The following is a 27,768-nucleotide window of genomic DNA, read 5'->3' as shown; positions in this document are numbered from 1 at the left end:
GTGTGACTTTGTCCCAAATTTTGATTGTATTGATCAGTGCTGGGGTAGTTCTTGGTGTGGGAGGTCTGGCTTGTTTTGGGAGCCATATATACAGGGATGGGTGGTCTCTGCCGAACATGTCGTGCTCGAGATCCACCCATTGTTTGACTCCGTAGGGGGCGTGCAGATTTTGAGCTTGTGCTATCTGTGCTGCTTGGTAGTAATGAATAAGGTGGGGGAGGCCGAGGCCTCCCGCCCTATTCGGGACGTATAGGGTCTGCCTCTTTATACGTATACGTCGATTGGACCATATGAACTTGTCTATTCGTGATTGTAGCTGTTTAAAGTCTGGGGTGTGTAGAGGGATTGGGAGGGTTTGAAACAAATAAAGTAGTCTGGGCATAAGGTTCATCTTTACTGAAGCCAGTCTGCCGAGCCAAGATATTGACATGTTCTGCCATCTGGCTAGGTCGTGTGTGATTTTTTGTATGATTGGGGTGTAGTTCTTGGAGTAGATTTGGGTAAGGTCTGTTGTTAAGGTGACGCCCAGGTATTGTATTTGGTTGGAGTTTATTTTGAAGGGATAAGCCTTCTGTAGGTGCTCCAATGTGGGGGGGTCAATGTGTATGGGTAAGGCTTCGGTTTTGTCTATGTTGAGTTTGTAACCGGATATTGTGGCGTACTGCTCTAGGGCTTGGATCAGTAGCGGCAGGGAGACTATTGGGTCGGTGATGGTGATGAGCAGGTCGTCCGCATAGGCTGCGGTCTTGTATTCGTCTTCACGGATTTTGAGGCCTTTTATGGCTGCGTTCTGTCTGAGGTTCTGCAGGAGCGGCTCCAATGATAGGGCGAATAGAATTGGGGATAAGGGACATCCCTGGCGTGTTCCGTTGTGTATAGTGAACATGGGTGATTGTGTGAGGGGTAAAAGGAGGTTGGCCCTTGGTGAGGCATAGAGTGTTTGTAGGGCTTCTAGGAAGCTCGTGGGGAATCCAAACTTTTGGAGGGTCGCGAATAGGTAAGGCCATAGTAGCCTATCAAAGGCCTTTTCCGCGTCTAGTGATAGTATTAGTGTGGGAATCTGTTTTGAGGTTGCGGCCCAGATGAGGTCGTATGTCCTTCTAGTGTTATCGCTGGCCTGTCTTGTGGGTATAAAGCCCACTTGGTCGGGATGGATGAGTTGAGGTAAGTAGGGGCATATCCGATCTGCTATTAGTTTAGTGAATAATTTGATATCCACGTTAAGTAAGGAGATGGGCCTGTAGTGACCTGGGTCCAAGTGCGTTTTGTTGGGTTTGGGGAGGAGGCAGACTGTGGCCTGGAGCATTTCTTGTGGTAATGGGTTGCCTTGTAGGATGGCGTTGAATAAGTTGCATATGTGGGGGGAAAGTATGGGGGCGAATGTTTTATAATATAGACCTGTGAACCCGTCCGGGCCTGGGCTTTTGTTTGGTTTGAGCGTTTTCATGGTGCCCGCGAGTTCCTCCGGGGTTATCGGTTCTACTAGTTTTTGCGCCGCGTCGATTGACAGGGACGGTAGCGGGGTTTCAGTTAAGTAGTGGTCAATGAGTGTTTTGGTGGTGTGTGGGTTCTGCCGTATTTCGGGGCTATGATCGTATAGGGACGTGAAGTAGCTTTGGAAGACTTCTGCAATCTTATTGGGGTCCTCCGTTATGGTCCCATTTGGCATGGCTATTTTATTTATCTGTTTCTGGGTTGTGCGTTGTCTGAGTTTTCTCGCTAGTAGGGTGTCTGCTTTGTTCGCCTTGTCATAAAATAGTTGTTTGGACCACAGTAAGGCTTTTGTCGAGTCTTTTTTCATGTACTCCTTTATGTCGGTTTGGCATTTTGTGATTTTAGCCGTCAATTCTGGTGTGGGTTCGAGTTTTAGTTTGGTCTCCAGGGTTCTAAGTGTCGCCAAGGTTTGTTCTAGGTGTGAGAGCTGTTTTCTTTTGTGTATAGTTGCTTGGTTTATTATTGTCCCTCTTAGGACCGCTTTGTGGGCTGCCCATAGAGTGCATTTGGAGTCCACCGAGTCTTTGTTTATGTCAAAGTATTCTGTTAGGGCCTTGGATATCGTGGACCGTATCTGTGGATTATGGAGGAGAGTGGGGTTAAGTCTCCATGTCCATGGTCGGTTCGTGCCTGGGATGGTGAATGTTAATGTGGTCTCCGCGTGGTCAGACCAGGTAATCTGTCCGATGGAGGTGTTCTTGAGTGAGGGTGCCATTGCCGGGGAAATTAAAATAAGGTCTATGCGGGAATGTGATAGATGTGGGTGGGAAAAGAAGGTGTAATCTAGTGTCGTGGGGTGTTGAGATCTCCAGGCGTCTATTAGGTGGGTCTGGTCTAGGAAGGTTGCGAAGAGTTTGTCTGCTTTTGCCGTTGGAATTCGGCGTTGTGAGTGGGTTCTGGCTCGTCTTCTGTCTACCGCGGGCGATGGGGTGGCATTAAAGTCGCCTCCGATTATCTTATGGTGGGAGGGGAATAATGCCAGGTGTGCTCTGAGAATGTTCCAGAATGAGCTGGTAGGCGAGTTGGGTGCATATACTGAGGTAAACGCGTATTGTTGTGGGCCGATTTTGCCCGCTATTGTAAGGTACCTGCCCTGTGGGTCGGCTATGGTGGTAGTGACTGAGAGAGGGCATGACTTCCGTACTACGATGGCGACTCCGTTTTGTTTGCCTGCTGGGGAGCTGGCGAAGTGGTTCACCCGATAGTGTCGGCTCAGGAGAGGGAACTGTTTGGCTCGGGTGAAATGCGTTTCCTGGAGTAGGAGTATGTCTGCCTTAGTGTTATTGGCCCACCTCATGAGTTGGTGCCTTTTGGAGGGGTTGTTGAGGCCTTTGCAGTTGATCGATAGGCAGGTCAGAGTGGCCGACATCTTCTGTTTGTCGGGTGTGTGGGTGTGTGTGTGTATGTGGGGGGGAGGAGGGGGGGGTAGTGACTATCAAGAGATAGGGGGGGGAAGGGAAGAGGGGGAGAGAGAGGTTAGAGGTTAAATGGGGGTACTGGGGTGAACGTACCTGGTCTTACTTGACAGCTGCCAGGTGTCTTGTGGGCGGAGGGAGTTACGTCTGTGGGCTTGTGTTTGCTGATTTGTTGAGTGTGTGTGCCGCGGCCTCTGTCTTCGTTTAGGTTGAAGCGAGGTCCGGTGGAGTTTCGTCTGTGTGAGGACGTGGGGGGAAGGCGGCTGGAGTACCAGGCGCTGTCCTCCCCGGGATTCTTCAGCTATTTTGATTTGCTGTTTTCTGTGTTGTGGTGGGGGTGGTTCTCCGTACCGTCTTGTTGGTCCACCTGAGGTGGGTTTGCTGTATGGCGTGTTTCGGGGGTGGTCAGGTAGGGGGATGTGGGGTTGCCTATCTGCTTACTGAAATGGGTCGGAGGTCGTTTTTCTAGGCTATTCGTCTGGGGTCGCGATGGGCGGGAATGTAGTGGCTTCATCCGTGGGTTGTCTGGGCGGGGGATTCAGGTGTGTCTCTGTTATGGGTCCCGTTGAAGGGTTGGTCAGGTGTCAGGTCGTGGTCTTGGGGGTCGTTGAGCGTGGGTGACGTCAGTGATCGGGTTAACTGTGTCAATGGGCCCGTATTAGGTTGTAGGGGACACAGCAGATAGTTAACCTGTAACAATGTGCATTAAACTGTAATCAAATACATAACAATAGAACATTTAGTATAGTGCAGCAGATACAGTTGGGGGTCGATATGTAACAAAAAGCAGTGAATTGCGGTAATTTCCATAACAGTAGTGCATTAAGTTGGGTGTGCATTACATCTTATATAATAAACCTGGTGTCGTAGACTTTAACCGGCATTCAGTCCCCCTGTTGTGCTGGTTCTCTGAGGTGTTGGTGTGGTGGGGGGTGTATTCTTTATGCTTCACAGGTCGCCTGCGATAGTAGTGGGGGGGTCGTTGGATTGTTCGGGCTTGGGGTTCTAAAGCCTTCCAGTTTTTGGGGGTTTACAGCTCAGCCGGCGGGGTCTTTGTCGTGCCTCACTTAGCAAGTAAGGGGCAGGGGTGAGATCAACCGCTCACTGACTAAATTCTCGTGTTATGTCCCGCCCTCCTCTCCTCAGTATGCCCCTTCGGTGTGTATGTTAGTGATAACAATATTGTGGTGACCGGCCATAATGGTCCCTTCTTTCTTCTGTGGGTAGGGGCTGTTTTATGTAGCTGAAGGGGGTTTTTGGTTTGCGATTGTGTTCGCCCCCTTATATTGTGTGTCTACATGACCGGCCTAGAAGTGTGCCATTGTGTATAGAGCTTTGTTTGGCGGGAGTAGCGTGCCCGTGTAGAGGCTGCCGGGTTGCTTTCTGTTACAGGTTAGATATGGGAAGGCTTATAGACCTAGTTCTCGGGGGTCTGGCTCTCGCTTGGTGAGCTCAGCTTCAAGTGTGTGGGCTGCAACTGGGCTCAGGGGTAGGAAGGGGGTCCCAGTGGTGTCAGTGCCTATGTCTATTGTTACATGTTTGTTATGCAGTTCTCTTAGGCTAAATCCTACACTTTAAACATTTTTATAAACAACAGTTAGTGATAAGTTTGATAACTGAGCAACAGATATTAATAACAATAATAAACTTGGTACTTAAGGTTTTAGAGTTGTGGCAATTTAGGAAGAGCCCTTTGGACAAGGTTGAACCTTTCGGTGCCGGTCAGTTCATGTGTCCGTTTGGGGTAGGCCTTTGGGTGCACTGTAGGTTCTCGGCTTGGTCTGGTGTCTGGGCAGGCGAGGTCTCAGATCGCTGTGTTTGCCGTTCTCCGCAGGCAGGTCGGTGGTCGGTGTTGGGTGGCGAAGTGAGATGCCGATATGGGCGGCAAAGTCTTGCATGTCCGAGACTTGATGAAGGGTATATGTTTGGTCGCCCTTTTTGACGAGAAGCTTAAAAGGATGACCCCACATGTATCGCCAGCCCTTCTCCGTGAGTGCGGTCGTAAGGGGTTTGAGTTCTCTGTGTTTCTTCAAGGTAGTCGGTGCCAGGTCTTGGTAAAAGTGTAGTGTGTGCCCCTGGTAGGTTGGAGGGTTATCTCTCGCTGATTTCATGAGTAGTTCTTTCACTGGGAAGTGCAGGAGCTTGGTGATGATGTCCCTGGGCGCATTTAGGTTGAAGGCTGGGGGGCGCAGGGCCCTGTGTGCGCGTTCTATGTAGAGCTCCTGTTCTGTTGCTTCCGGGAGGATGGATTGGAAGATTGTGTGGACTGTGGTTAATATTGCCTCAGGCTGGACTGATTCAGGTAGGCCCCTGATTCTGATGTTTTGTCTCCGTGATCTGTTATTGAGGTCTTCAAGTCCATCTTCCAGGTATGTCACCCTGTCTTGTAGTGTTTCAATCACTCTGGAGTGTGTTTTAGTTGTGGCCTGTGTTTCAGTTAGTTGTTTTTCTGTGCGGCTGGTGCGTGAAGCCAAGGCCTCCATATCCTCTTTGAGGCCTGCAATTTGCTTCTCCAGTGCGGCTGTGGTGTAGGCCTTTATGTCGTCCGAGGTCTCCCTGAGCATACTCCTCAGGTCTGCCTTTGTGAGGGGTGTTGTTTGCCCCTCTGTCGGGTCGTACCCGTCGGATTCGGAGCCTGAATCTGTGGGGCCTTGTGATAAAGATGGCCGCCCGTCGTTCTTGCTGCGGAACATCGTCGCCACGGACGGAGTGGTGTCCCGTCTTTTTCTGTTGCCTCCCATGGGGTAGGTAGTGGAGGGGGGTGTAGGGTGTCCGTGGGTAGGAGTACGGTAGTTGGATGCTTGTTTTTAGTCGCTGATGGTCGCGGATTGTAATCCCGGGGTCGGAGAGCTAAGGGCTCACGCGTCCGTCTCCATTAAGGGTTAGGCTCCGCCTCCGTCCCTGCATTCTTTTTAATGTAAACACTGTCTTTTCAGAGAAAAGGCAGTGTTTACATTGTTCCCTAGGATCACCTGCAGTGGCCACTCGTCAGACGTGGCTGCACACTGTGAATGGAGATGCTGAACTTTCCAAATAGAGATGCACTGATTATACGCATCTCTAATAGGAGATGCGGATTTGGCTCTGCCCTTGCCCCGCCTCCTTGGCTGAGATCATCAGAATTGACAATCTCAGCCAATCCAATGCTTTCCTACGGGAATGCATTGCGATTGGCCGAGAACATCAATTGGCCGAGAACATCAATTCTGATAATGTCAGCCAAGGAGACCGATATAACCATGCAAACCGATGCCGCACAATCCTGGGACCAGTGAAGGTCAGACAAAGTTGGAAGGGTTTAGACATGGACACCGACTGCTGACAACGGCCAATCACCTACATTTCTAAGACTAGGCCTGAACAACCACATACAATTTAGTGACTGTGTCCTGCTCTGCTGTATTTGGCAACATCTCACCTTTTGTGTGAATTAGTGCAGCTGACTATCTTTCTCATATATGCTACTGTTAAGTCTGCATACTTTAAAGGAACACTACAGGGTCAGGAACACAAACATGTATTCCTGGCCCTATAGTGTTTAATGCATGTTTAATTTCCCTGTGGGAAAGCATTGGTTTGGCTGAAATCGGCAAGGAGGTGGGATGGGGCGGGGCCAAACACTGTTTTATCCAATCAGTACCTCCTCATAGAGATGCACTGAATTAAAATTCTACTTTCTTTTCTTAAAAAAATGTGCTGATGTATATACACACATATTTTGCCCTGGCATGTTTACTCCTTGCAATCTTCTCAGTGTATAATATGCAATTGTTGTCATTTTCAAGCACAACAAAAATTAAGAATGTATTTTTTTTTTAAAGTATCTAAATGAAACACACTGTAATGCTAGATCTGATTGAAAATGAAACAATTTTTTTATGTTGACTATGTGAGTAACATCCATGGGAGGTGTGGTGTTAGGGACCAGGAACCAGACAGAGACAGAAAGATGCAAAACACCTTGATTAAGAAATAGCAACAAATGAAATAAACCAAAAGCAAAGTCCAGGAGGCAAGCAGGGGTCAGGCATCAAAGCGGCAGGCGGAATCAGGAGAATGGAGAGCAGCGGAGTCAGGAACAAGGCCAGGAGTCAGGAACACACAGAAAACAGGAAGTGTTCTGGGAAACAGGAAACCACGCAAGGGCAAGGAGGCACTGGCAGTGGTGTATTTAGGATTTTTGCTGCCCTAGGCAGGACGGTGCTCGGGCACCCCCCCCCCCCCATTGAAATTTTCCCCACCCTTTCCTATCAAGGCCGCACTTTGACTGACAGACGCTCACTCACTGACAGATGCACACACTCCATGATAGATGCATACACTCATATACACTGACAAACTCTGATATACACACACTCACTGATTTGATACACTGATAGACAGACATACACTTACTCAGACACACACTCACTGACAGACGCACGCATTCACTGACCGGCGCATACACACTGACTGACCGACAGACACACACACACATTCACTGATCGACACACACTCACTGACAGACACACACACTCATTCAAATTCACTGACACACACACTCACTGAAACACACACACACACACATTCGCTGACACACACTCACATTCACTGACACACACTCACACATTTCCCCCACTCACAATTATTACTTTTTTTTAAAAATTGAAATCAACCCAGCCACCCTACTTTTGGATAGCTGGGTGGATTTTTCACCTGGGGTCCAGTGGGGATGCTGGGCAGGGAGGCGGACGGACGTGCAGGCGGCCGGCCAGTTTTTTCCCTTGCAAGCCACAGAGTGATGCCTGGAGCCAGAATATGATGTCATATTCCGGCTCCCGGCATTACTGCGGGTCGCGCGAGGGAGCTGAGCAGAGAGCGATCAGGGGAAAGTGCTCCATCGCCGCCCGCCCAGGGGTGCCCCGAGGTGGCCAGCCAGCTCTTGGGCTCCCATAAAACGACACAAACAAGGGATTTGCCTGGGCATTTGGGGGCGGCTTTTTTGAATAGCTCAGACACAGAGAGCGGAAGGGTTGCGGTTTAAAACAGCAGAGAAACCATGACACTACCTTAATGACCTCCCCTACCTCTGTCCTCTGAACACTTGTGAATCAATAATGCTGCGTATTTCATATTCTTCATGATTATCAACCAGAACAGGACGTGGCACAGAGGCGGTGTAGCGATTACACACCAAGGGTTTCAAGAGGGGAAACATGAAATGTTTGCATGCTAGGAGAAAGGTCAAGTGCATAGGCTACAGGGTTAACCCTTCGAAGTATACGAAATGGCCCAACAAAGCGGGGTGACAGTTTTTGTGAGGGAACATGGAGCCATAGGTTGCAGGAAGACAGCCAGACCCTCTCTCCAACCTGATAGGTAGGTGCTGGTAGGCGTCTACGGTTGGCCTGGAGTTTATAATTCTACATTGCGCGTCACAAATAATTCTGAACCTGCACCCAAGAGATGTTCCTCCAATGTCGGTATCCCTTGTGGCATGAACGTTTCAGGCAACATGGACGGTTGAAACCCATAGTTCGCCGAGAACAGGGATAGCCGGAAAGAGGCATTAATAGCACTATTGTTGGCGAACTCCACCCAGGGTAGCTGATCAGACCAGTTGTTCTGGTGGTCTGAAATATAGCAAAGCAGAAACTGTTCCAAGGCTTGGTTACCTCGTTCCACTGCACCATTGGATTGCAGGTGGTAGGCTGAGGAGAAGTGCGTCCAGGGTCGTTCACCATTAGGTATGGTTTGCAGGAGACACACTGGAGGGTGTCGTGGGGTTTTATACAGGACAGGCAGCTACAAAAGCGGTGACATCCGAACGGAGACTAGGCCACCAAAATTGTCGAAAGACGGACCAGATTAACGTTTTTTTTTGCCTGGATGTTCGGCTGCTTTGGGGATGTGATATGTACTAGGGATCGACCGATTATTAGTTTTACCGATATTATCGGCCGATATTCGTTATTTTCGGCAATATCGGTATCGGCCAATATAGCTACCGATATTGACGATAATACCTCCTAGGACCGCCGGGCTCATTACAAGCCCGGCAGTCCTGGAGTGGCCCGCAGCAAGTGCTTACTTACCTTCCCAGCAGCTCCCTGTGTAAATCTTGCGAGTCCGGCAGCCGCAGAGCGTTGCCACGGGTTACCATGGCAACACTTTGCGCGGCACACATACTCCGAGATTTACACAGGGAGCTCAAGGGAAGGTAAGTAATAGCTTGCTGGCCCCGCACTGCTTAGTACATGCCACTGGACCACCAGGGCATGCCATAGCCCCCTCTATGGCCAGGTAACAAGCAGGGAGGGGGGTCAAAAAATAAATAAAACATAAATATTAAAAATAAAATTAAAATAATTTTACACAAATTACATTGTATACATCTAGTCAGCATTGGACTCAGTGATATAGCTTATTTTTACAATCTGCAGCACTGCTATATTTATGCTGTTTAGATTTCAGTATGTCAGCGTGCATCTCACTATAATCCAGCAGGGATAGATCCAGGTGCCCTCAAAGGCACGGAGGGCTAGAGCTAGCATTGAGTTACTATTGTATTTAGGTATACAGCCTCACTCTTACGCTTTCTAGTTACATAGTGCTAGCGTTACTCTAACTGATTACCTTACAGGATCTTGGGCAATGTTTCTGTGACAGCAATTGCACACTGCAACAATTATCTACAGCACATACTATCGACTCAGTGATACAGTGTAACTTCAATGCTTTTCAGTTAGACAATGCTAGTTGAATTTCAACTGTATTTTCAGCATAATCTTCATTGATTGCTTTTATACAGCAATCACCTTCTGTCTTAATTTATCTAATCATGCGGTCAACTGTGCTTCATCAGATAATTGTGTATGTCCTCCAGCATGGTGGTGACTGTCAGCATAATTTTTACATTTATGCTGTTTCCACGTTAGCAACCTTGTGTATACTACAACTATAAATCCACAGTTATCCACTATATGCGGTATTCATACGCTACTAGCAGGATTAACATTGCCAATTATCTGAAACTTGCATTCCTGTTCGTCCTAATATTTTAGACTATGCTATTGTCATATTAGCAATCTGGGCATACCATAACTACACAATAAATTTGAGTTGTGTAGGTGGTATTCCTACGCTATCATAGCATTCACATGGCGTATTATCTGGTGTGCTGTATTTTCATGTTAGTATCTTTAGACCAGCAACCATACATATTGCGACCATCCTAAATAATTACCTGTATCCTGTATTTATAGTGTGTAGCACTCATACGCTTCATATCCCATGCCGCTTTACTAACAACAATTGGCTCTATATCCCTCTGATATTAGTATCGGCCTGAAAGTTCACAGATTATCGTAATCGGCTCTAAAAAAAATCAATATCTGGCGATCGCTAATATGTACCTAATAATTTAGTGCAGAGATGAATAGGTACAAAACAACCGCCACTAGATTTATCTGGAGGAGCATTAATTTGTGCAGCCAGAATTTCCTCGCCTAGAGGTGAGGTGAGGTGAGGTTAGTACGGATGATGGCTAGAATATGGTCCAGAGGAATCACAGGAGTAGGAGTTATCTCCTTCCTAGATGGAGGAGAGAACTGTTGAGACAGGGCATCAGCCCAATTTTAGTACTGGGCAAATAAGAAACCAAATAATTGAATCTTGATAGGAAGAGAGCCCATCTAGCTTGCCGAGGGGAAAGCCATTTAGCTTCGGAAAGATATTTAAAAATGTACCTGACAAAGGGGGCATGACTTCCGGTGGTGCGGAGCAGACACATGGCATGTTAGCTCCACACAGCAGCAACCAAAATTTACAAATATTTGGGATTTTAGGCACAATATAATCTCATACCAACTATACATGCCTACTACTACATTTCGCAATGGCCCCTGTCAAGACTCCCAGAAGCCATGATTTCTTTTAAAACTGGGAAGAAAGAACGAATGCAGGCTAGTCAAGACGGTGGATAGGCAAACTCACCTACAGAACTATCCAACGCAAGCTATGGTGGTAATTTTAACCACTGGCGAGTAGTTGTCGGTGTCTGAACATAGGCTCTCCGAAATGCTGCAATCGTCGCGCTCCACTTTGAAAGAGAACTTCCAAGTTATTACGGAAGATATACAAAAGGACCTGCGCGAGTTGGGCTCCAGGACAGATGACTTTGAATACAGATCAGACAATTGATGTCTCGCTCACAATGAACCAGTAGACAAACTCCAGAAAATGGAGGAGGGACAGCAAGTTCTAGTGAAAATGGTGGACATAGAAGACAACTCACGGCGGAACATCCATGTCCATGGAGTCTCAGAGATCAACGTAACCAAAACCCTGAGAAAATTACATATATTTGGGGTTTACCCCTAAAAAAATGGAGTGCTCAAAACAGTAACCATGCCAGATGAAGGCATGACTCTGCTTCATACCTAGGGCCTACCAGGTGATCAACCAACAGAACCCGAACGATCCCCAAGGCACAAGCTGCAACTTGAATGGACACAAATGGAGCATTAAAATAAAGCTGCCTAAATGACAAGTGATCCAGTTGATGTTGTCGACTATACTGAACACTTGCAAAAAAATCTCTGATCACCTATGTGATTAATGTTGCATTCCACTATGTTCTACATATCAGACTATATACCGACTCCCAATTTTGAAATTATATCTTGTTTACTGGCATGACACTGTAAGGAAATGAGCTGAAAGATGAACAACGAACACTCAGGGCCGGTGCAAGGATTTTTGCCGCCTTAGGCAAAAAAAAATTTGCCGCCCCATTTGTTCCACCCACTCATGCAGAATGACATACACTGACCCAAGCAGACTGACACACGCACTGATCCATGCAGACTGACGCACACGCACTGACCCATGCAGACTGACGCACACGCACTGACCCATGCAGACTGATGCACACACACACACACACACACACACACTGATGAATGCAGACTGACGCACACACGCACACAATGATGAATGCAGACTGACGAGCACACACACACTAACCCGTGCAGACACACACATACACACTGTCTCATGCAGAAACACATACTGGCCCATGCAGACACATACACTGACACACAATGATACATGCCTACACACGCTGACCCATGCAGACACACACTGACCCATGCAGACACACACTGACCCATGCAGACTGACATGCACAAACACAAATTCTTCACAAATATACATTGTGATGTCCCATTGACCCACTTACCTTTTCATGTGTTAATGAAAGCTTCCCTGCGCCTGGCCGCCTTCACTCCGTCTCGCCCTTGCTGTGCTCCCGCCCCCTTGTCCCCACGTACAGGGCAAGGGGCAGGAGCGAGAAATTGAAGCGCCCTCGCTCTGTTGCGGCAATGGGAGTCCTTGTGGGGGGCCTGGCTGAGCAGGCTGAAGTGGATCAGTCGTACCAGTGTTACACCAGGTGCTAGTCAGCACCAATGTAAGTCCTCACTAGCGCCCGGTAACATGGCCGTCGGCACGATTTGTATAATTATTCAAACATAGATGGGCGGCCAAACGAGCAGAGCAGCAAATCTCCTGCCGGTGCCCCCCTTCAAGCAGCGCCCTAGGCGGCTGCCTAGTTGGCATGTAGGAAGCGCCGGCCCTGCAGACACTATGACTAGGCGGCGTTAGGAGTAAGAAAATAATGTTGTATTTGTGACATTAGAATTTAAGATACCTGGCGTTGCATATGCAAATAGTACGCTGTTTCTCAGAGTGCAGTAAAATTCAGCAGTTATTCTGTCACACACTGGCATCTCTAATTACCATCTCTGGGTAGGAGATAGTATGTCACCATTTACTTTAGTTCCTATAAGCACATTCCCTGCTTTTATTTACAATAATAACATATAATAAGATGTTAACTATACACGGCCCGTTCAGCAAGATTTTTAAATACAGGTGTTTATCTAATAAATGTAGTTTAACAAACTGGACTAGGCAGGAGTGTTCCCTATCTCTACTCATTTTTATTTTGACTTTAGAACCTTTGTTCCAGCACATAAAAATATATAAACCCATATTACTAAAGGTGTTCCAAAACAATGGAGCAGTCTCATATTATAACAACAATGTTGCCAAAGCACAAACTTTACCAATAACTTATCAAAATATGTCAAACAATCTTTTCAAATGGAAAGAAAAATCCATTACTTACTTGAGAATCCAATTAACATCTTCAAAACAAACTATGCTAGCTGAACATCATTGTAAATTATCTAAGATCCAAGGCATGGTGGACCAGTGGGCCAGGGAAGGGCTGTTGTGGCTGGGCCATATCAATTGATATCAAAATTATGAACTTGCCATTAATTCTTTATATTTTTAGAACTCTCCCATTAATCAATCCCCAATTTACAAATAAACATTTGTTAGTCAGGTGGCATAAATGGGCTCACAAGATATTAAATCCTAATAACGTTTTGATGGCTCTGCCTTAGTTTTAGATACTACACACCTGACCTAACATTAGATGCATTGTTAAAGAGGGAATTAGTAGGGTATCAGAGGTAGTATGCCTGAGGGAAATCATGGGAGTTGCCGAAATACAAAGTAACTACCATCTCCCTTCCAGAGAACTTTTTACTTACTTGAGATTAAATAATCTCACAGACAGAAAAGGTTATGTCTGCAGATGCCACTAAACTAAATGCCTCTGGGCTGCTCTGTATCGGTCATAAGAGTCCCTATAAATCTCTACGATTATGTTATAAAGTGCCCTCAAACCTTTTCAAGCTCACATACAAACTCAATTCTCTCTTGAACAGTGGGTGTTAGCAGTACCCAAGATTAAGGGAACCACACATTGCTTAAAACATATGTAAAAGGTTTAAATATTAATGATGAGATGGTACTTAAAGATATATATATCCCAATATATGACATTAAAGGGACACTATAGTAACCAAAACAACTTCAGCTTAATGAAACAGTTTTGGTGTATAGATAATGCCCCTGCAGTCTCAGTTCTCAATTATCTGCAATTTAGGTGTTAAATCACTTTGTTTATGAACCCTAGTCACACCTCCCTGCATGTGACTTGCACAGCCTTCCATAAACACTTCCTGTAAAGAGTCATCTAATGTTTATCCTTCCTTTATTGCAAGTTCTGTTTAGATTTTCTTATCCCCTCCTATGTTAATGGCTTGCTAGACCCTGCAAGAGCCTCCTGTGATTAAAGTTCAATTTACAGAGCAAGAGATAACATTGTTTAAGGTAAATTACATCTAATTGAAAGTGAAACCAATTTTTTTTCATGCAGACGGTGTCAATCAGGGCCAGGGAAGGTGTGGCAAGTGCTTCATAAACAGAAACAAAGTGATTTAACTCCTAAATGGTAGTGGATTGAGCAGTGAAACTTGAGAGGCATGATCTACACACCAAAACTGCTTCATTAATCTAAAGTTGTTTAGGTGACTATAGTGTTCCTTTAAGTCATATTTTGGTTCTGTCTGGTTTGGGCTCCTGCTGTACCCATGTAAAAACTTTCATAGCCACCTTATCTAAACACTTAAAAGCTGAAAAGACTATTACACTGTAGACACTGATAACAGCCAAATGTTCTACAGCAGGAGCATGGAAATCCAAACAATCACTATCTCAGTCTCAGGTTCTCGAGAGATTAAGACGCAAAAAACTATATGAAGAAATGGCTCACAAAATAACTGGTACTGGTGAACCTTTACGAGAAGATTTGGGCCAGATGGGACCTGCTCCGCACAAAACATGCAAAACTTTGGATATGCATTTGAATTAATGCAAGATGGACCATATATTGACAATGATTTTGTACAATGCATGTGCTAGTTTATTTAGTTTATTCTATTGATCTGTTTATTTGCATTCTGTACTTGACTATTGTAATTTCTATCATGTATAACCATAACAAATAATAAAAATAGAAGCACGGTAAAAAAATTTATTTACCTGACGGAATAGGTTGGGAAAATCTTCTGCATTGTTCACTTTGCGAATTCCTTTTCCTCCTCCTCCCTCAGAAGCTTTGATCATGACAGGGTAACCAACAACCTCTGCAGCCTAAGAAAAGAGGAGGTGTAGAGTGAGAGTTAAAAAATCCAATCATTATAGTTCCCATAATATTAATAAATAACCTAAACAGAGATTATTATTATTATTATTATTATTATTAATCAATCAGTGGAGACAATGGAAACTTATAACATTTATAGTTTCATAAATGCACCTGCATTAGCTTGCTGAGCCACCTGACATTTTAATTATATCAATCACTTCTGAGAATGTTTTCATGTTGGCTACAGAAACATAGATCGGCTAGGAATAATCTCAGTCGGCAATTTACCAATCCTGGCACACTTTAAGATGTATAAACCAATTGTTTCCTTTAAATCAGGGCGTTTATATCGGTTGCTTTCTCTGCTTAGTCATTTGATAACTGCATTCTGATCTCACAGTAACAACATATGTATGGTATGCTGTTATCTCCGGAATGCCACCAGCCTTACAACTTTGATCCAATAAGATCTTGTCTAATTACATTGCTTGTTTAAAGGACCTTGATTGATTTCCCAATTCAAGTAAGCAATGACACGTAGTCAGACATCCTGGACAGGTTATCTTAACTCTGAACTCAGAATTAGATAGTGCTGCTGTGAACTCATACTCTGTTTATCTATTGTTACTTCATTATACTTGTCCCAAATCACGGACATTATTAAAAGTATTGATTTATAGTATTTTACCCATTTGTTGTTTCTGGATTTCTTTGTCATACACTGATACACATTCCTATTATTTGTAAAATGCATATTCCCCTGTATAACGCCCCCTCCCTGACTCTATCATAGAAAGCATGGCACGATATCCCACAACATTCTAATTATTACTGTACCCTTAGAAATACAGTTTAAAGGGGGCGTGGTTTGCGGCCGAGCGAGCTGGACGTGTCTGGGTAGAGCTCTGCTGCGACCGCGGTGCCAATAGCCTACATTAGCGGAGACTGACCTTTCAATCTACTACTACAGGTGGGGGAAACACGATGGACAAAAGAGCTCCCCGAAAACAAACGAAAAAAACATCGGAGACAGTCTCGGTACCTGATATGTTCGCGGCCTCTCGCGCCGTGCGGTCGAGCATACAAGATGGCGGACGAGAGGGCCCGGGCACACCCCGTTCGCCCTCGAGCCCAGCGAGCGGAGGGGCCATGGGGTCTTCAGAATCCGAAACTAGCCAGATCGTGGCTAAGCTGGCTGAAGTCCGCAGCTACCTGGCCACGGAGATGGTCCGCAACACGGCCGAAGTTAAAGCTGAGATCCAGGCTTTAGGGGTAAGGACGGAGACGCTTGAGCGGCGGATGGAGTCCACAGTTGTGGCCCATAACGCAGCCGCAGCCCAAATCAACCACCTAACCTCTCAACTATCCCTTGCAAGTTATACTATTGACGATCTTGGGAATCGATCGCGGCGCAATAATATCCTGAGCGACGTGGTCTTGGGGATTTTCAAGCCACTTCTTCCCAATATCCCCGATCATCTATGGCATATTGAACGGGCGCATAGAGCGCTCCGTGCCAAAAGGGCGGATGACCGGCGTCCCAGGGATGTACTCATCAGATTCCTATCTTACCAAACGAAAGAGGCCCTGATGAAATTTGGCAGAGACCACCCGATTGTCCAGGGATGGCCGTATCAAAATTTTATTTTCAGATGGCGATCCGGAGAGATTCCTGAGCGATCTGGGGATCTGAACCCCCGAGGACTTTGCGGTTCCGAAGGTGCCAGAGGAGGTCCTACCTGCTCTCCCCCGAGAGTGGTATGCGGCGGAGGATTGAGGTGATTTGATGTTTTAGTCGCTAAATCCAAGTGGCGGTTCGAGGTCCCAGATGGTAAGGTCTCGCGGGTGGGTTCATATTGCTTGGGAGGGGGGAAGCCGGACCCCACTTGGTGGGGCCTTTCCTTTTTTGCTGGGGGCTCCGGCAGCCGGGATCTCGCATACGGCCTAAATGGGCTTATGGGTTGCCCTTGCTGTGGGAGGGATCACTGATTCTGGCCTCGATACCCACTCTGATTTTTGGAGGGGGCCCCTTCCTTGCCCACTGTTCAACATGATCCGATGCCCAACCTTTTTCATTGATTATTAGATATCTGGGGACTGGGGACTATTATATACTCTCTTTTTGTTATGGCAGGGATGCGGGATAGTTGAGGGGCGGCGGGCGGCGGAGGTTATTCATGGTGATTACTCTTCCGAATGTTTTCTGTTATTTTTGTTTTTATTCTGGGCTAGGATGCAATTTTGGTGTTTTGTTATATGAGGGGTGCGTGGCCGGTGGGGGTTGGGGCCCTGGTTGTGGGGATCATATTGCCCCTATTGCAGGTGGGATCGTTGTCTCGGGGGAGGGTTGGGATTCCATGCTCTCTCTGATTATGGCCTTGATATTCTCCATAATAGTCTGGCAAGGCCCCTTATTTGCCTTTTGTTATAATATGTTCCTCCGCTCGACTCATATATTTTCGTTGGGTCTCTGGGGCCCGGGGACTACTATATATTCTGTTTTTTTTTAAGATGGGATGCGGGATCGTTGCGGGCGGCGGGTGCGGTCGACTGTAATTAAATATCCGACTGCTCTCTGTTAAATGTGTTTCTGTGATGGATTAGGATGCATTTTTGTATAACTCGAGGTTGCATATGCGAGGTTTATGAGGCCGGTGGGGGTTGGGGCCCTGGGATCTGATTGCGGAACTTTGCTGTAATGTGCATTCTCTAATTCAGGACCCGGCCGTGTTTCCAGGAGACTAACTACCTCCCCGGGCACAGAGCTAACTTTAAGTTTTTTATCCCATTTATCCTCGTTTCGGGGCCCATGGGCTCACGAGGTGTGCTCGAGGGGTGGGGGGTCAATGGCCAGTGTCCCGGTTGGTGGCTCGGATGTGGAGGGATTCTTCTCCGGGTCAGCTGTGTATATATGCGTTAAATATAATCTTTTTTTTTTTTTTTCCTCATTTAATGCTCTCCAATGCCAATCCCTCCACATGCTGGCTATACTCCCTTCTCTATGCCCCTTAAGGTGGCCCTAAACCCTGATAGCTTCTCCCACTCTCACCACGGGGGGATCTGAATCGGAACATATAACAAGTAAATTATACTTACGACCTCATAACACATCACACACAAATAGTTAAATGTATAAATAATACCACATCGGATCCATAATCATAGACAGGTGACCACTTTCTTTTGTATTTGGTAAGCCGGGATCCCCTTTACTGTTAATCGCTGCCGGAGCCGGGGGAGGGGGTAATGGATCTATCGGCTGCCCCCAGACACCCTTCTTAGTGCCTCCTTGAAAGGGGTCGTGACACCGGGATACACCCTGACGCGACCCGAAAATTATCCCCCTACCGTTTGGTATCTTCCAATACCTATTAGTTGGATTTCTGTCTCCAATTTAGTTGTGATTGGCACCCTAGGGGTGCCTATCTTGATTGGTCTATGTTCATACTTCTCTGGGGCCCAATTGGTGCTCTGGAGAGGCTTCAACATATACCCCGTATTGTCCTGGCAATAGGTAAGACCAGGCTACTGTTTTTTTCACTGTTACTCTTTACACTTTCTATTCTCTCACCCTACCCTCCTACCCATAGTTTATACCTCTCCCTACCCCGCTTCCCTTCTCTAGCCCTCCTGGGAGGGGCAGTCATTGGACCCATTGTGCATCTTCTACGTCGACCCATGGCGGGATTGCCAGATAAGACTAGCTTGACCTTTCACCCACCGTCATGCCGTTAAAGATACTATCTTTAAATGTTAAGGGACTTAATGCCCCGAATAAAAGACGCCTCATGTTTCGGGAACTCAAACGCCTCAACCCCGACATAGCGTTCCTACAGGAGACGCATATCCCAAAGGCCGCGAAGTTTGCTTTGAGAGACCACACGTTTAGAATTGTACACGAGGCTAGGGCCTTAAATAAAAGGAAAGGAGTAGCGGTACTTATACACCATAGGTGCCCTCTCCGGATAGGGACTGTGAAAACAGATCCGGCGGGACGATTCTTAGTGCTTTCGGGGAGTTTATACTCCCATACGATTCACTTCCTTAATATCTATGCCCCCAACGACCCCTCCGCCGAATTTTGGGACACCATGGCCCAAACGGTTAATGAGCTGCCGCATGGAATGATTATTGTGGGGGGAGATCTCAACGCCACTCCGTGTCCAGCTGTTGATCGGAGCCAGGGGGGTGGGTTGCCGAGATCTATCACATGGTCGGACCACGCCGAGGTCACATTGTCATTAGACAATTTGTGCACTGCATCTCCGTGGTCCTGGAAATTAAATACCTCCTTACTACAGGATCCGGCCGTGGTAGAGACGATCCGTATGGAATTGTCTGATTACTTCGACAGGAATGTGGTGCCTGATCTCCGTCCAGCCACGGTATGGGCCGCCCATAAAGCGGTTATACGGGGCATATTTATTCGTGAAGCCACTTTAAAGAAGAAACGCAAAATGCAGTTACTGTCGTCTCTCTTGGAGGCTTTGGGTAAGGCTGAGGAGAAACATAAAACTGCTCCGTCCGCTGACACGCTAGCGAATGTACAGACGCTGCGTTCCTCAGTGCGTGAGACACTTATCGATGATACGGCCAGAGCAATTGTCTGGTCTAAGAGGACGTACTACGAAAAGTCCAATAAAATGGACACGCTTCTGGCCCGATCAATCCGCCCGAGACAAGGTCACTCCCACATCACTAGAATCAAAGACTCCATTGGTAAGTACCGCACTGATCCCACTGATATCGCAAAGGTCTTCTCGGAGTATTACTCAGCACTGTACAACCACTCCGGGAGGGGCGGCAGCGACCAGCAACGACGCGAGACGGATGAAACTAGAATATTTTTAGATCAATTGGCACTGCCAAGGCTTGATTTTACAGCTACCCTGGGAGCGCGAATCACGGCCGACGAAATAGATGCGGCAATCTCAACATTGAAAGGCAACAGAGCCCCTGGACCGGATGGATTCGAAGGCGGTTATTACAAAATCTTTCGGGAAACACTTACGCCACACCTGGAGACATTGTTTAATGACCTCATGGAGGGGGGGTGCCGGATAAAGCCGGATATAATCCTCTTACCGAAACCGGGCAGAGACGACTCGATTCCCGAAAACTTCCGCCCGATCTCACTAATAAATCATGACTCTAAGATTCTGGCCAAGATATTAGCGACACGCTTGAACCCCTTCCTAACGCACTTAATCCATCCAGACCAAGTAGGTTTTATACCCGGCAGACAATTGTATGAGAATACTCGGCGCAATATCGACCTTATATGGAGGCAGGCGACCAAAGGGATCCCCACCCTGATCCTGTCGCTTGATGCGGAAAAGGCCTTCGATAGAGTTAAGTGGCCCAATCTATTTGAGGTCCTACGGCACTTTGGCCTACCTGACTCATATATCACTGCAATTAGGGCTATGTATACGGATGTTCAGGCTAGGGTCCGAATAACGGGATCAAAGGCACTACCTTTCACTTTGGGCAATGGCACCAGACAGGGCTGCCCTCTGTCACCTCTGCTTTTCGCCCTGTCGCTGGAACCCCTACTACAAAAGGTGCGTATTACACAATTGGCACTGCCAAGGCTTGATTTTGGAGATACAGCTACCCTGGGAGCGCGAATCACGGCCGACGAAATAGATGCGGCAATCTCAACATTGAAAGGCAACAGAGCCCCTGGACCGGATGGATTCGAAGGCGGTTATTACAAAATCTTTCGGGAAACACTTACGCCACACCTGGAGACGTTGTTTAATGACCTCATGGAGGGGGGGTGCCGGATAAAGACATGTCGCTGGCCGACATAATCCTCTTACCGAAACCGGGCAGAGACTACTCGATTCCCGAAAACTTCCGCCCGATCTCACTAATAAATCATGACTCTAAGATTCTGGCCAAGATATTAGCGACACGCTTGAACCCCTTCCTAACGCACTTAATCCATCCGGACCAAGTAGGTTTTATACCCGGCAGACAATTGTATGAGAATACTCGGCGCAATATCGACCTTATATGGAGGCAGGCGACCAATCCTACGGTGGCCTGGCAGGCTATAAGGTGAACCTGCCTAAATCGAGTGCGCTCCCTATTTGTATGTGCGACCCTGATGTTACATACGTGGGGACTGTACACGATATTCGAATTGAGAAACACCATCTCAAATACCTAGGGATTCACCTGACAGCAGACCCTGCCCAGTTATTCAGACAAAATTACACCCCTTTGATTCGCACCCTGATATCGGACATGGAAAACTGGCAGGATAAACCAATTTCATGGATCGGTAGGATCCATGCTGTAAAAATGAATGTGCTCCCCAGGATTTTATTTTTGTTTCAGGCCCTTCCGGTCAAGCTGATTAGGTCTGATTTAGGGGCACTTCAACAGGCGGTGGGGAAGTTCATATGGCAGAACAGGTGTCAGGGTACCTGAAGTCTCTACCTCCGAGAGAGGTAGAGACTTAGACGTCCATCTGTCCGGACGGGCTGTTTCCTCTGTTCCTCGCGGTCCATCCGGTCACGTAAACGCCGGCCGCGAGGGACTCACTTCCTTTTCTAGCATGACGTCCGGAAACCGACGTCATGACGCCAACCCGGAACGACCTGTCACTCAATCCTTCAGAGACTAATCAGGACTCGTCGGAGGCGTGTCTACCCTTCCGAGCCAGGGTATTTAAACTTGCTTCTCCCATTTGCTCATTGCCCTGTCGTGGTTCTAGTCTGCCTAGTCACACAGTGCTCTTGTATTTCTGTTATCCCTTTGGTTCTGACCCGGCTTGTTTGACTTACTCTGTTTATCTCTGTTACCCTTGACCCGGCTTGTTCCTCGCTTACCTGTCTTCTCGTTCCCTCGACCTCGGCTTGTCTTTGACTATTCTCTATATTCTCCGTACGTTAGTCCGGCCATTCTAAGGTCCGGTATACGTATCCTGTACCTGTTTGTACTCTGCGTGTTGGATCCCTGTCCCGATCCTGACATTACGACAGGGCCAATGGATCCTGCAAGTACAAACAGTCAGCTTGGTCCTTCTGATCCTAGGTTCGAAGCCATGGAGCACAGAATGGATCAGATGGCGCTAGCACTACAGGCGTTATTGTCTCATGCTAATAACCCGCCAGAGGAGACGCGTACTACTAGAGGTAGCCACTGTAGGTGCCTCTTCCTGTATTACACCACCAGTACGTTATGGTGGCTCACCTGAGAAGTGTCGTGGTTTCCTTAACCAGATCAGTATCCACTTTGAATTACAACCTCGCTCCTATCCTACAGATAGGGCGAGGGTTGGATTTATTATCACCTTACTCATTGAGAAAACTCTGAGATGGGCCAACCCATTATGGGAGAATGATAACCCTTTGGTATATAATTATAATGCCTTTGTAGCTGCCTTTAGAAGAACTTTTGACCCTCCTGGTAGAAAGGTCAATGCAGCTAGATTACTGTTGCGCCTGAGACAAGAGAACCGAACTCTTGTGGATTATGCACTAGAGTTCAGGTCTTTGGCGGCAGAAGTTAAGTGGAACGAGCAGGCATATATAGATGTATTTTTGAATGGGCTATCAGTAATCCTCGACGAGGTTGCTACTAGAGAGCTTCCTGAAAATTTGGAGGATTTAATTTCATTCATTTCTCGGATTGATGAGCGTTTAAGAGAGAGACAGAACACTCGAGAGAGGAACCTTAGACCTTCATTTAAATTAGCTCCCGCATTTCAAAGTCCTGATTCCACTACCTCACTATGTCCTGAACCTATGCAGATAGGCAATACTCGCCTCTCAGAGGAGGAGAGGCAGTACAGGAGAAGGGAGGGATTATGCATGTATTGTGGAGTCAGAGGTCACCTACGCCTGAATTGTCCTAATCGTTCGGGAAACGCTCGCACCTAAGTTTCTCTAGAGGACAGGCCTTGGGTGTTTCTATTTTGTCCTCTACGCATAATTATAAAGATCACAGGCTTCTGCTACCAGTTTCTTTAACTTGGGAAAGGGGAGTACTAAGGACCATGGCTTTGATAGATTCCGGTGCTGCCGAGAATTTTATCGATCAGGCCTTTGCTACTAAACACACTATCCCATCCCAGTTAAGGGATACACCCTTGGCCGTTGAGGCCATAGATGGTAGACCTTTACTTGAGCCTGTTATCTCTCGTGAGACCATCCCAGTTAGCTTAACTGTTGGTATCTTACACGAGGAAAACTTATCGCTTATGCTTATTTCATCCCCTTCTGTTCCCATAGTCCTGGGTTACCCATGGTTAAAAAGACATAACCCTATTATTGATTGGGAGTTAGGGGAGATACTCTCATGGGGCCAGGGTTGCCAGGAGAATTGTTTACGGAGGGTTTCCCCATTGGGTGTAATTAACACACCAGGTAGTTCTACCCAGTCTACAGAGATACAGATACCGCCCCTGTACCTAGACTTAAAAGCAGTATTCGACAAAAAGAATGCTGATACACTACCTCCACACAGGACCTTTGATTGTAAAATTAACTTACTACCTGGTACCATGCCTCCGAGGGGCAATGTATACCCCCTATCCACTAAGGAGAATTCAGTTCTAGAGGAGTATATTCGGGAGAATCTAGACAAGGGATTCATTAGGAGATCTTCTTCTCCTGCCGGGGCTGGTTTTTTTTTTTGTTAAAAAGAAGGATGGTTCAAGACCTTGCATTGATTACCGAGGTTTGAATAAGATAACCATCAGAAATGCCTATCCGATTCCCTTGATTACCGAGCTGTTTGATCGTCTGAAAGGCTCTAAAATTTTCACCAAGTTGGACCTCAGAGGGGCATATAACTTGGTGAGAATCCAGCAAGGACACGAGTGGATGACAGCGTTCAATACCCGTTATGGGCATTATGAATACACGGTCATGCCTTTTGGTCTTTGTAACGCACCTGCAGTATTTCAGGATTTGATTAATGAGGTTCTTAGGGAATTTCAACATGATTGTGTTATTGTATACCTGGATGACATACTGATACACTCTAGAGAGGTTGAGACCCACCACAGACAGGTCAGAAAGGTATTACACAAACTCCTGCAACATGGTTTATACTGTAAATTGGAGAAATGTAGCTTTGACCAGTCTCAGATAGACTTTCTTGGATACGTGATTTCTGGGGAAGGCTTTAAGATGGACCCTGACAAACTCCAGTCCATTTTAGAGTGGCCTTTGCCTAAGGGACTCAAGGCTATTCAGAGGTTTATTGGTTTCTCCAATTATTATAGGCGCTTCATTAAGGGATACTCTTCTATTATTGCACCTATTACCAATATGACCAGACAGGGGGCTGACACTAAGACTTGGTCTAATGAAGCTCTCACTGCTTTCAAGACTCTCAAGGATCTTTTTGCTTCTGTTCCAATTCTAGTCCATCCTGATACGACTCTGCCGTTCCTACTCGAGGTCGATGCCTCTGAGACAGGCGTAGGGGCTGTTCTGTCGCAAAGGTTAAGGGTGGATAAACCACTACACCCTTGTGGTTTTTTTTCCAAGAAACTGTCTGGCCCTGAAAGTATATATGACATTGGCGACAGGGAAATCTTAGCGGTCATTATGGCCTTAAAGGAGTGGAGACATTTATTGGAGGGGACCTTACATCCTGTTACTATTTTAACGGATCACAAGAACTTGTCTTATATTGGGGAAGCTAAGCGACTGTCCGCCAGACAAGCTCGTTGGTCCTTATTCCTGACCCACTTCAATTATGTGCTTACTTATAGACCTGGTTCTAAGAACTCCAAAGCCGATGCTTTGTCTCGCCAATATGAACCTTCTACTATATCTGAACCGGTTCTTTCATCTATAGTTCCGAAATGCAATATTATCGCCAACACGAATCTCAGGATTCACTCTCCGTTACTTGCCGAGATCATTAAACTGCAATATCTAGCTCCTAAACAGACTCCTGAAGGTCGACGTTTCGTTCCTCCTGTTCTACAACTGGAACTGTTGCAATGTTTCCACAACAGCAAGGTGGCTGGACATCCTGGTATTCGCAAGACATGTGCTTTGATCTCTAAGGACTTCTGGTGGCCTGATTTACGGAAGGATATTAAAGATTTAATCGGTGCATGTGAGGTTTGTACTAAGACCAAGCAACCTCATACCCTTCCCTGTGGATTTCTGCACCCCTTAGAAGTTCCAGAGAAGCCATGGTCCTGTTTGGCTATGGACTTTATTGTCGATTTACCTATCTCTAAAAAACAGACTGTTATCCTCACCGTGGTTGACAGATTCACCAAGATGGCTCACTTCGTTCCTCTGCCTAAACTCCCGTCTTCTCCCGAATTGGCGGAGATATTCGCAAGGGAGATTTTTCGATTAGATGGGATACCCTCCCAAATTGTATCTGACAGAGGTTCCCAATTTGTTTCCCGTTTTTGGAGGTCCTTCTGCTCTCAACTGGGTATCAAATTGAATTTCTCTTCTGCCTATCATCCTCAGTCTAACGGAGCTGCTGAACGCACCAACCAAAAGATTGAACAATATTTACGTTGTTTTGTTTCCGAACACCAGGACGATTGGGTTGGTTTGATTCCTTGGGCGGAGTTTGCACACAACAATCTCGTTTGTGATTCTACTCATTCAAGCCCCTTCTTCATGAATTATGGCTTTCATCCATCTATTCTCCCTTCGGCTTCTTCTTCCCAGGGGGTGCCGTCGGTTGATGTTCATGTTGCCAATTTGAGGAAGTTGTGGGATCAGACTCGACAGATTCTTCTGCACAATTCTATGCTGGTTAAGAAACACGCTGATAAACGTAGAAGGGCGGCTCCGGTGTTTGTTCCAGGTGATAGAGTATGGTTGAGTACAAGAAACATCCGTTTAAAAGTGCCTTCCATGAAGTTCGCTCCTCGTTATATTGGACCTTACAGAGTGCTAACTCGCATTAACCCAGTTGCGTATCGTCTAGCTCTTCCAACTGCCTTACGCATCCCTAACTCATTTCATGTTTCATTGTTGAAACCACTAGTCTGTAACAGATTTTCCTCCACATCATCCTCTCCTCGCTCTGTTCAGGTGGAGGGTCAGGAGGAGTATGAGGTTAACTCTATTATCGATTCTCGAATCTCCCGGGGGAGAGTACAATATCTGGTCGATTGGAAGGGATATGGTCCTGAGGAGAGGAGTTGGGTACCTCAGGAGGATGTTCATGCTCCTCGTCTCCGCAGGGCGTTTCACTCCCGCTTCCCATCTCGTCCCGGTTCCTTCCGCCCGGTGGGCGTATCTGAGAGGGGGGGTACTGTCAGGGTACCTGAAGTCTCTACCTCCGAGAGAGGTAGAGACTTAGACGTCCATCCGTCCGGACGGGCTGTTTCCTCTGTTCCTCGCGGTCCATCGGGTCACGTAAACGCCGGCCGCGAGGGACTCACTTCCTTTTCTAGCATGACGTCCGGAAACCGACGTCATGACGCCAACCCGGAACGACCTGTCACTCAATCCTTCAGAGACTAATCAGGACTCGTCGGAGGCGTGTCTACCCTTCCGAGCCAGGGTATTTAAACTTGCTTCTCCCATTTGCTCATTGCCCTGTCGTGGTTCTAGTCTGCCTAGTCACACAGTGCTCTTGTATTTCTGTTATCCCTTTGGTTCTGACCCGGCTTGTTTGACTTACTCTGTTTATCTCTGTTACCCTTGACCCGGCTTGTTCCTCGCTTACCTGTCTTCTCGTTCCCTCGACCTCGGCTTGTCTTTGACTATTCTCTATATTCTCCGTACGTTAGTCCGGCCATTCTAAGGTCCGGTATACGTATCCTGTACCTGTTTGTACTCTGCGTGTTGGATCCCTGTCCCGATCCTGACAACAGGAAACACAGAGTCTCCCGCAATATCTTGTACAGAGCGCGGTCGAGGGGGGGCCTGGGATTACCAAACTTTTATTTCTATTATCTAGCAGCCGAACTCTCGCAAGTAGCGTACTGGCATTCTCCCCCGGATGAGAGAAGATGGGTGGATTTAGAATCATCTCTTATGGGATCTGATCTCCCTCAGTTCTACATATGGGTCCCTCGGGACCATAGACCGATAACACAGATCGCTTGTCCGGCCATAGCGAACTCGGTGAAAATATGGGACGCTACATCGGTTAAATATGGGCTGTCCTCCCGGGAATCCCCGTTGACCCCTTATCTGAGGAACAAAGCCTTCATCCCAGGATTGGATGCCAGGGTATTTAAAGGGATCGAGAGTACGGGCATTCAGCGTTTATGTCAACTTTACGAGGGCGGTACACTTCTTCGGTTCGAAGACTTACAAACTAGAGCTGTCCTGCGCTCATCGGATTTTTTTAGATACATCCAACTTAGGGACTATGCGCAGACTCCGGCAACTAAACTATGCGCGCTCCAACCACCCACCTTCTTTGAAACCCTATGCCTTAAGGAACAGTTCCCAAGAGGCCTTATCACAAAGTTATACGCGCACTTGAGTACATCCACTTCGGAATGGGGAGAGCTTACGTATATTGCCCAATGGGAAGCTGATCTTGGTGAAGAGCTGGAAGGGGTGGACTGGCAGGAGATTTGGGAAGCTGCGGCGACTTCCTCCATATGTGTATCTATGCAGGAACAAGCTTATAAGACCATGTTCAGGTGGTACACCACCCCGGTGAAGCTTTGTAGAATGCATAGGTTATCTACGGATGTGTGCTGGAGAGGCTGTGGACAAAAAGGAACCTACTTGCACATGTGGTGGGAATGCCCTGTGGCCCAGAACTTCTGGGGGCAGGTAGCGGGGTTATTAAAGGACATCTTTGGCAGGGAGATAAAGCTGGACCCATGGGTGTTCCTCCTGGCCA

The 27,768-nt window shown here is 46.9% G+C and overlaps 1 protein-coding gene across 6 annotated transcripts in view; it reads right to left on the bottom strand.

Moving 5' to 3' along the window:
• ACACA (acetyl-CoA carboxylase alpha) overlaps positions 1-27,768 on the bottom strand; it is a 429,246-nt gene that overhangs the window by 331,683 nt on the left and 69,795 nt on the right. For all 6 annotated transcript variants that reach the window (XM_063452852.1, XM_063452842.1, XM_063452868.1 and 3 more), the window contains exon 9: positions 14,847-14,957. In XM_063452852.1, the coding sequence (XP_063308922.1) occupies positions 14,847-14,957 (111 nt within the window). The remainder of the gene's footprint in view (positions 1-14,846; positions 14,958-27,768) is intronic.

Source organism: Pelobates fuscus, chromosome 1 (genome assembly GCF_036172605.1).
Source record: "Pelobates fuscus isolate aPelFus1 chromosome 1, aPelFus1.pri, whole genome shotgun sequence".
Taxonomy (NCBI): Eukaryota; Metazoa; Chordata; class Amphibia; order Anura; family Pelobatidae; genus Pelobates; species Pelobates fuscus.
This window is presented reverse-complemented; position numbering and strand designations above follow the sequence as displayed.